General features: G+C 33.7%; 1 protein-coding gene across 1 annotated transcript; it reads right to left on the reverse strand.

Annotated features, from left to right (window-relative positions):
• Positions 1 to 8,324: 8,324 nt before the first annotated feature.
• Positions 8,325 to 10,847, reverse strand: LOC137813836 (probable aquaporin SIP2-1). Its single transcript, XM_068616278.1, has 3 exons — positions 10,401 to 10,847; positions 8,812 to 9,072; positions 8,325 to 8,685 (listed from the first exon to the last, which is right to left on the reverse strand). The coding sequence occupies exons 1-3, from the start codon at positions 10,680 to 10,682 to the stop codon at positions 8,521 to 8,523; spliced, it is 708 nt and encodes a 235-aa protein (XP_068472379.1). The 5' UTR covers positions 10,683 to 10,847; the 3' UTR covers positions 8,325 to 8,520.
• Between the last annotated feature and the right edge of the window lie 277 nt (positions 10,848 to 11,124).

Raw genomic sequence — 11,124 nt, forward strand, 5'->3', positions numbered from 1 at the left:
GTCTCAAGATTAGTGGCAGTGCATGTAAGTGTTCCTTTACAAAAGATAAGGCTTGGAGGTTGTTCAACAATAAGCATATTTTCAAAGGTATTTTTAAATTGTTCGTCTTGTTGAATGACCTAGTGGGAAGGAACACTCTTCTCCCACGCCTTTGGCTCCCTAAGGGCTTTTTGTTTTTCTAATTTGATTTTTTTTCTCTTCATTCCTCCTTTGTTTCATTTGTACTTGATCTTTTACCACTTGTGAATGTGATAAAGGATTGAGTATAAACTTCTTTTCATTATGGGTGAAGGTAATCTCGTTGGTTAGACCATTGTGCATGGTTTTCTTGTCAAATTTCCTAGGTCTACCCAATAAGATGTGACAAGCTTCCATGGGAACTACATCACATAAAATGTTATCCTTGTAGTTACCCACAGAGAACTCGACTTTCACTTGCTTGTCACAGTTAGTTCCCCATCTTCATTGATCCATTGAAGTTTGTAAGGTTTTGGATGAGGGACTACTTGTAGATTTAGCTTTTCAACCATCCTAGCGCTACAACAATTGCAGCAAGAGCCACTATCCACAATGAGAGAACATATGTTTTCGAAAACTTTGCATCTTATATGAAAGATGTTCTCTCTTTGTGTTTCTAGGTTCACGCTAGTTTGGTTGTTGAGGGTTCTTCTAATCATCATTAATTCCCCCTCACAAGGATATACTCTTTCATTATTCTCCTCCTCTTCTTTCCCACTAGGTGTCTCATCACAACTACTATACTCATCTACCCCATGATGTGAATGCAATAGCAAGAATACATGATTCTTTGACATTCTTAGGAACAACTTGAGTTGGTCATGAATTGGCACTTTAATTAGAATTGGATCAATGTTCTAATTCAAGAACTCACCAAGACTTTGCACCGAACCAAAGCTCACATGGAAGTCCATGTATTGTCAAATTGAATCAAGCAACAAGAATGGAAGAAAACACAATGGAATACAGCCAAAGAACATGAATTACCGAACAGAATTGAGAAATTCAGTAAAGTACCGAACAGAAATGAAGAACAATTAAGCTAGAACATGAACTAGAAAGAAGGAACAAAGCTTGAGAATAGAAAACTTATGGAGATGGAAGGAGAGGTGAGTGATCACGCCACTTAGAGTGTGGATACTCCAAGATTAGTGAGTTGTCGCCACTTGAGGTTCACTATAGACACCCAAGATAAGACTTGATGAAGGCACCAAAGCTCTTCCAATTTCTCTCTCAAATTGAGTAGAGTTTTCTTACTACAATTTCCAAATCTGATTTGTACAAGGGCAGCACCTTTATTTATAGCCTATAAGGTGCTGAAATGCTAAGCTAATCAAATGCAAATGTGCCCCTAATGACATACAACTTTCGGCGCCAACTAGTGCATGTAGGAAGTGTGACTTTCCTTCCTAGTTTGGCACCTCCTAACTCATATCTACACTCCCCCTAGCATCCCTTACTAAGTTCACACCCCCCTAAGCTTCTAATATTTCTAAACTACAACTAAGGATGCTTTTACACAAGAGGTTTCTTATGTTTCCCTCTTAAGCACCATCTACCAAAGATATTACAAATAAAGAAAATAATTGTCCATTATTTCCTAAGGCCTTGAACATGCTTCTTGTAAGCCTTTGAGAAGGATGAATAACGTCTTGCACATCTACCTCTTGATCCTCTTCCTCCTCTTGTCCTTGTTGATTGGCTTCTATTTGTCCTTGGCCTTGATCTCCATCCCCCCCCCCCCCCCTTAAAAACAAAGTTCTTTGATTTGGGCATTGAGCTTGTGACCTCTTCCATAACACTTAAAGCACTTAACATCCCTAGTGTGAATAGGTGGAGTGAGCATATCTTTTCCTACACTTTTAGGAGTTTCTCTTGGTTTTTCCTTAGGCACACTCTCTTCCCTTTTAAATTCTCTTCTTGGATAAGAATTAGGGTATGAACATTCCCTACGACTTGAAGTTTTCCTCAAATGTTGTTGTTCAACCTTGATACACAATTGAACCAAATCATTCAAGTTTTGGTAGGGTAAGAGTTCAACTCTATCTCTAATCTCAAGGTTAAACCCACTTAGAAATCTTGCTATGGTAGTGGATTTGGATTCCCTAATGGAGGCTCTCATCATATATAGTTCCATTTTCTGCCTATATTCCTCTACACTTATGGTCTTTTGTTGGAGTCTTTGGAGCTTGTCCATTAACTCCCTATTGTAATAGGAGGGAATATGGCAGCGTCTTAAAGCTCCCCTAAGATCATTCCAATATTCTATGGGAGGATCTTTATGAAGACGCCTATCTCTCTCAAGGGCCATCCACCAATACATAGCATTGCCTTGAAAACTTAGAGTAGCTAAGGGTACTTTGTTTTCTTCGCTCACTTTGTGACAAGCAAACAATTGTTCTACTTTCATCTCTCAATCTAGATAGATTCTACATTTTCTTTGCCATGGAAATGAGGTAGATCTACCCTAACCTCTCTAGGGCTTTCTTTCTTTTCCTTTCTAACTCTTATAGGGGGTGGTTGGTAGTATTCATTGATTTTAAGACTTTGTTCTCCATATAACTCATTACCCCTAGAGCTAGATGCATGCGAACTTTTTTTGATTTAGTGTATTCATCTCTTTCTTTAACTATTTTCAAGGCATCTTGCATAAAATCAAATTGAGCATCCCTTTCTTTAAGTTGGGCCTCATGTTACAATTGTCTATATGAAAGTGCTTGAACATCTTGTGCAATTTTTTCCAAAAGAGTTTTAAGAAATGTTCCTTCACTTTCATTAGAATTGCAAGATGGAGAAGACATGGTTAAAGTTTTGTGTTATAAGTATTTTACCCCAAAAAAGATAAGGATAGTATGAAAGTAGCTTTCCAAGAAAGAGAGGTGGATCATTAGGATCTCTTAAGTACCAAGTCTTTCCTTGCCAAAATCTATCCCTCAAAACTTGTCACAAACCTTTTTCTAAGTAATTTACTTAGATCACAAGTAGGAATGAAAACAAAATTTTATGCAAAGAAAAAAATGCAAAACAATTAACAATACAAAACAAGTAATTAAAGCAAAACAATTAACTAAGCACAATTAAAGATTACTAACTACAAAGCTTTAAAACTAGACGAATCCTAAGGTGAGGCTTCTAGACACTTAGAGCCATTGAAGACACACTCACCGTCTAATACGTAATTATTCCACTAATTAATCAAAGTTGAATGTAATTACAATTCAAAGGAAATACAAAAGAACTTGAATTACAAAATTAAATTCCAGGTTTTCTATACTATGCACTCCTTGGCTTTTGTTACTCTTTCTTGTTGCATTCCACAATTTGTATATGTTTGTACTCTTATTTGTTGCAGCCTTTGCCTTAACCTCTTAAGGTTAGTCAATTTAAATCTTAAAAAATAGTACCTACTAAGTAGGGATGGACTCACCACAATGGTTAATTCCAACTTAACAAGCACCACTTTGAAATTCTTTCACCAACAATTAGAGGTCAACAAATTTAAAGCAAAGAACAATTCGAATTTAGAATAGGACAACAACAAATGGAGTAATTTGTATGACACAACTTGAAAGGATGTTGAATAAATTTGACAAGCAACCAAATAAGCACTCAATAAAAGGTGGCACACAAATTGAACCTAAGGAATGACACTATAATTGATTAAAAAAAAACAGTACTACTGGAAATTTTAGGCACAAAATGCGTGACTTAGAAAATTTATGCTGAGCTGGATATTTGAAATTTGAATCTGAAATTTTAACCACAAACAATTCAAGATCCTAGCAAACTTTTGGCGCTAGAATCACACCAAAACAATGCACCAAATAATTGTGATAAATTTTTCAAATATATTGTCAAATTACTGTCTCTGTTCGCGCCAGGATGTACACCTTTTTCATTTGATTTATCATTGTTTTTCTATTTTGTATTTTGGCTTGATTCTTTTTTTCTTGTTTTTCTAACACACCAATCTGTGTAAATCCAGAATTTCACAATTTTTCTTCAATGGATTTTAATTTGATAAGTAAAAACAATCAGCACAAAATTAAAAAACAGAGTGATCATAATCCTGGAATTAAAAACAGTTTGAAGAAACTTCAAGAACACAATGGAATTGATGTATAAGAATTTGTATGGATCTAACGCATAAATATGAACTCAAATCTAAAAGGAAAAAGCACCAAAGGATCAAACAATTTCGGATTAAAACTAGATTCAAAGCAAATCAATCCACCAAAATTATCAAAAACAACACTACATTGAATTGATGACAATTTAGGAGAAACATGACTAGATAAAACACAATTGGATTCAAAAATCAAAATGACTCAAAGCAACACAATATAAACCGATTGAAATTGCAATAAAGACTCAAATAAACAGAAAACAGAACAACAACACAAATCTATATGGAATCCTATACAAAATTTGCAAAATAGAAGTTCAAGATCAAATTGAACATGAATGCACCGATTGGATTAAACCAAAACAGCATCTAACACAAAAACAAACTCAAAAACAGCAATACAATCAAGGATTCATGAAGAACAACACGGAATTGAATGAACACAAAAATAAAAACGAAATAAGGCACTTATCTCTTGAAGACCATGGATCTCGATACCAAATGATGGAGAAGTGCCTTCATGATTTGTAGAATTGTTGGTGATCGACGGAAGCTCTATGGAGTGTAAGCGAACAAGGTCCTCCTAGGAGGTATGGTGACCTTGAAGGTGCATGCTAGGTAGGGATTGAGAGTGGTGAGGTCATCTCTCTTTGGTAAGGGGAAACTTTGAAGATCAATAGCCTAACCTAAGAGGTTTTGGGCAAGAAGTGAAATTGGCTCAAATTTGGCAGCAATTCACTATGTATATTAATCTTGTAAAATCAAGAGCCAAGACACTCCTTAAAGAGCATTGGAGGTCGGTTTACACAAGGCAAAAAGAGAGGTATGTTCTAGAATTTAGCATGTGCAATGAATTCTAGAACTTACGCTCCAATTTGGGCTAGCTTGGACCGGCCTAAGTTTAATTAAGAGTTTAGGAAACTCTAATTAAACTTAGGTTGGTATTTTAGGTACCAATTGACATTTTTAACAAAATTACAAAAGAAATATTCTATGCTACTTTTGACAAGAATTTTAAAAGCTATTCTACACTAGGGACTATGGCATCTTTGAGCATATATAGGTAGGTCTTTCTGCCATCAGTGGCAGTGTTCCAATCCTCTTGAAGTTTCTTAGCCATGGCCCTAGTGATTGGGCCAATCAATTGAAGTGGTGCTTGGGCCTCTTCCATCAACCATGGTCAAAACCTTACCTTTAGGCATAGGTTCTGAAAGGTAGATTAAAAATCCTAATTTTATGTGCCTTGTCTTGAAAAAGTAGGTTTGGTACAAGCTCATTTCGCTAAGTACACTCTCTTTTATGCTATGCGAACCTACTCTAGTCTATTTTGCTATTTTGACCCCAAAAGTGAGCTCAAATTATTTACAAACATGTTTTTGTCTTTTAAGAAAACCAGAAGAAAGAACAGTTGATGTTTTGTTCTAAGCCAAGTTCTTCTTCTAGTGAAGTTCGTCTGATATTTGGTGGGGCATTGACTTGATTTGAGACCTTGATCATTTTTTTAACTACTTGTATTGTATCAGGAGGTGTTATAAGAAGGCTAATGATATTACAAGAAAAATAAATAACTTTTTTCTCCTCATATTCTCAAAAAATGTGTCCCCTACTATTACATATTTTTCTTCTATCTCTTTTTTTTTCATATTTTGTCTTTAAATATGATTATAGTTAACTATTTTTTTTACAAAACAAATAAAAATACATAAAATAATAAAAAAAGATTAAAAAAAATGAGAAAACAAAGCAGAATTGTACAACATCTCGGTTACTATTTTCATTTTTAGCCATATGTATTTTTCTCTCTTTATTTTGTATTTTTTCATGACTTGGCATGTAAAATCACTATATACCCCTCAAAACATTATTCACTCACTACCTTTGATTCATTATTTTTTTTTTTATGTATAAGCATTCAATCATCTCATATTTTCTTTTATTTTCATAAGCATTGTCCTCTTTATTCTCATTTATGAATTCCAATATTACAACACACTAAAAGTAAGATATATTATAATGTTGTATATTGATCTTATATTTGTCACTTATTTTGTTTAGGAGAGAAGTGCCACTACTCATGATTAATGATAAATTATTGGATTTTATTTTTTTTCCTTTTCTTTTTGCTAGAATTTAAGAAGTTTTTTAGTTTTATAGGTTATTTTAATGAAGTTTTTGTTTTCATTTATTACTTTTTTTTAATTAAAATAAGTTTTATATGATAACTTATGAAAATATTTTAATTTATACTTTTCCTTTACCAATGCACTACATGTGAGCATTTATTACTTTTTTTAATTAAAATAAGTTTTATATGATAACTTATGAAAATATTTTAATTTATACTGTTCCTTTACCAATGCACTACATGTGAGCATTTATTACTTTTTACAAGTTGGAACTTTCAGTTGTAGGTTGAAAATATGAGAACTAAAAGGTTATGAAAATAGCTAACCATGGAAGTTTCAAACTTCAATACCTATAAGGTTATTTGGAAAAAAAAACTAAGTGGTCAACTTGTGGTGGATAAAATATTAGTACGTCTTTCAGAGAGGTTTGAATAAAAAATGTTTTTGTATAAGAGAACAATGATTTGTTCATGATAATAGTAACAAATTTATGAATGCTTCAAACATAAGTTGTTACGCAACAATAAAGAGAAGAGAAACTTGATTGATAGAACAAACCACACGACATACATGTTCAGAGTTATTATAGGAAATGGAAAACATGAAGGAGTGGAAGGCAAGATAGTTGTATCTGTTGAGACTCCCTAAAGTACAAATTATATTTCAGATATTCTAGTTGTACATAAATTGAGCCAGAGTTTATTGAATGTGGGAAACAGAGAATAATTGTTCTCTAGTTTTTTTTAAAATGAAAGGTAAAATATTTTATTCATCTGGAAGGGGGTTGATGATCATTCAGATGAAAAATAAAAGTTTTCTGATTGAATGGAAGGAAAAAAGAAAAACAACTATTTGCAAGCAACACAAGCTACTCTAATTTGTGGCACAAGATACTTAGTAATTCAAATTATTCGACTTTGAAACTCAAAACTACAACAATTAAAGGTCATGAAATCTATAAAGGTAGAGCATGAACAACTTGATAAGAAATTGAAAGAGAATAAATTCTTAATGATTTACAACAAAAGAACTTTATTGAGTTTATGCAAAAGAACGAAATGAAAATTAACTCCATTCAATCTGCTTCTATAAAACAACAAAATGATTAAAAAAATATGTTGAATCTTGTTAAAGATCAAAAGAAGCAAAATCAACAACTCAATGCTAAAATCATTCACTAGAGTAAGAAAATCAAAGGATAAGAAAATAAAATTGGATAGTTTGGAGGGCATTAATTCAAGGAGACCCACTTTGACAACTTTAAGTAAGAATGAATAATGAAACAAGAGGTTGGACTTTACAAGCTCCCACATGCTTTTGAACAAGAACGTCATAGAAAAACAGATAATGATGAAGAAGAAGAAGAGGATAATAATTATGAAGATGTAGACAATCATGATGATTACAATGATGATTTGAAGGAACATTGTAGTTCTGAAGATTAGATAACAAATATAATGACAAAGACTTGAATTGCTAAGAATTAAGAATTTGACAAGTTTATTACAAATCGAGAGGGTTATGTTTGATGGTATTGTGTAAATTATCTATTTTTTTTAATTAAAATAAATTATCTATGGCAGACAATGGTTTTATAACTCGTTCTTGTGCTTAGCAAATAATGTTACCTAACAACTGTGTGAAAAATCCCAAGAAGCCAGTTAGATAATTCTTCTATTTTCATACATCAAGATGAAAACAATTAAATTAATGTCTTTACAAATTAAAATTAAGTTAAAAGATATTTTGTACTCAAAATTCACTTTTAACTTACAACAACAAACGATATGCCTCGTGTGTGTGTATATATATATATATATATATATATATATAATGAGATTTATTTTGAAAATCCCATGAATCAAAAAATATATCATGATAAAATAACATTGTCAACAGTGGTGTTGCATTGTTGTTCTGCATTTGAAAAAAATCAACGTTTATACGTGAGTTTCCTTGCCTTTTCATCTTTATCTATGTATTACACAGCAGTGTTTGCCGTGGTTAATAAGATAGAGGAGGAAAGTAGAATGCATGAGTCATGCACGCGTGTGTGAATGAAATTGGACAATTGGAAAAGCATGGAGTATTACAAAACACAAAAGTTGACAACAGAGTACACTCTGATCAATGATTATACCTACACACCTGTACAAGTTCTTGGCTTGCCAAATATTCATCCCACAAACTGTACAAACAAAAATTGAAAGCAAGTGGAAAGAAAGACACTTGGCACAAAATGAAGTTTCTTCAATCCGATTTACTCTTTGAGGCTGTGTTATCTTCTTTTGCAGGCTGCACCAGCAATTTGCTTGTCCACACTGCTAAAATAGTTGCCTCTATGGGAGCAAGCCAGTATACAAAGAAGTGCTCCTTTGTTATGTGATCCCCTCGTGCATAAGCCCATCCCATTACCTGAACAAGTCAAACCAAGGTTTCTTAGCAAGAAAACAACTAAGGTTTCTTTCTATGCTTCACATGACCAAAGTTGTCTGATGAATGTAATGTGATGACAGAAAATTTGGATACAGCAGTACTTACAGATGCAGGGTTCATGCAGCCACCAGTCAGATCAGAACCAAGAATATGAAGTGTTAATTTGGAGAGGCTGGAAATCCAAGTCTTCATGAAGAAATTTTCGCGAATTTTTGTGGTAAGTCCAAGTGAAATGCTTACAATTGCAAATGTTAATAATCCTTCTGTGAGTGCACCCTGATGAATGTCAACATTCAAACGTGGTCCCTGTCCTACTTCAGGAATGGTTTCGATAAGAAATTTAACGCCAACAATCGATGCAATCACCTGGAGAGATTGACAAACATTCATATTTCAATGATAATCTTCAATTCATGTTGAGTTTTGAGATAATCACGGCTATGGTTGAGATGTATAACAGAAAACAAGCAATTGCAGGAAAGTGATTAATGAAGTTGCTTTGTAGCATAGACAACAAGAATTAGATAGTTGTAAAGGTAAGAGAACACTCGAGCATCCTGATTAATCTTTTTCTTCGATGTTTGTAAGTATGTAAAAGCATGTGAGTCTCTGTATGGTCATGTGCAAGGGAGAATTGGAATCTACAAAGCATCTAAGCACATCGACATAAGCCTTTAAACAGATAAGCCAGTGGATTTCTATAGCAATAATTGATTGATTTCATGAAATTAAGGATCCATGGATCGGAAGGTATTCCCACAAGGTAATTCTAAATCTACAAAGTTGGAGTTTAGGTATAAACATGAATCTAAATTTTGATTTACCTAATTCAAATATGAATGCATCAATCACAATGCAACGAATAACTTAAGAAAATAGTTTGGCAATGAATCAAGGTCAGTATGTCACTGATCAACATAACAAGAAAATCGTGTTACTGTCCAAACATAAGAAAAGCACAAAGTTTGAATCTTCAGAGCAAATTCAAAGAAATCCTATGGCAGCTTCAAAATTTTAACTAACTATCAAAGAGTTGACTTCCCATAATGTAGTTAAGCCATCTTCTGCACATTGAAAATATCAAGATATTCAAATAATATCTAAAAGGTTCCACCCAACACCTGATTATTAAGTTCAATAATTGCCAGTGCCAGCAAATCCGGCACAATAGCGCAAAGACAAAAGGGTAGAGAATACAATCATGCAGGGTGGAACAAGCTCATCCAATCACAAAAACCTAGTCAGACGTAAAATTCCAAAAACAAATCAATTGACTTATAACGGCATCAGAAAAAACCGACAAACAAATTCAATTCAGACAATTCATCAACCAACAACACTAAAAAATTATCACCACCTAACCCAACTAAACTTCTGAACTTTTCAATCAAGCCAACAAGAAAAAAACGAACACAATTAACCAGCAATAGCATGAAATTCAACCCCAGTCAATCTCAGTCAAAAGGGGGGCAAAAAAGGTCAACTTTCACATACGTCCCAATGCTAATTCGTTACAACGAAAATTTTTGACAGACCCACAAATAAAAAATTCCGCTTCCTCCAATTTTCTTCAAAACTCCAATCCAAGCCATTTAATTTAAAAACCGGGGTAGAGCAAAATCAAAAAGAAAAGAAAAAGAAAGACCCAAAACGAAAAGGACATTCATTTGTTCATAACAGAAGAAAAGCAGAACCTGTGCGGGGATTCTAGCACCAACGCAGTAGAGGAAGTTGTTAAAATTCCCAGAGATAGCATCAGCCAAAACGGTGAGGGGGTTGTAGGCGCCACGTGTAACCTTGACGAGAAAGGAGAAGAAGAACATGTTGGCGACGGAGAAGGAGGTTTTGATAACCTCACCAAGGGGTGAGTGGTCGAAGCCAAGATGTTGGAAGACGATGAGGCGAACGAGGACACCGGAGCATACCCACATGAAAGACAGAACGAAATCTGCAAGCAAAAGCCTGAGTCGTCCCATCTTGAACGATTACGGAATGTGTAAGTGTGGGTGTGCAACTACGCCCATCAATCTTCCTTCTTCTCTTTTTTATGGATGTCAAATATGAAGAAGCACTGGCTGGCAGGGACAAAGGAATCGCATTCCCAAATAGTAAATTCAATGTGGCCACTTGTGTTTTGGCACATTTTATAAATAAATATTCTTGTTTTTTTAACATCATGTGAGAACTTCTTGCTATTTTTTTGGAAAACATATTTTTGTAATCACATTCTTGCATACTCAGTTACTCTCTTTCTTAATGAGATGTTATTTTTAATTTTTTGTAATACTTATCACCTAAATTTATAAGTTTTTTTAATACCATATATAAAGACTACAGGAGTAATTTATAAATATAGAAACAATCAATAATACTTTGATTGGAAGATGATATTTAATTTTTCAAATAACACTATTTATA

This window comes from Phaseolus vulgaris, chromosome 1 (genome assembly GCF_000499845.2).
Source record: "Phaseolus vulgaris cultivar G19833 chromosome 1, P. vulgaris v2.0, whole genome shotgun sequence".
Taxonomy (NCBI): Eukaryota; Viridiplantae; Streptophyta; class Magnoliopsida; order Fabales; family Fabaceae; genus Phaseolus; species Phaseolus vulgaris.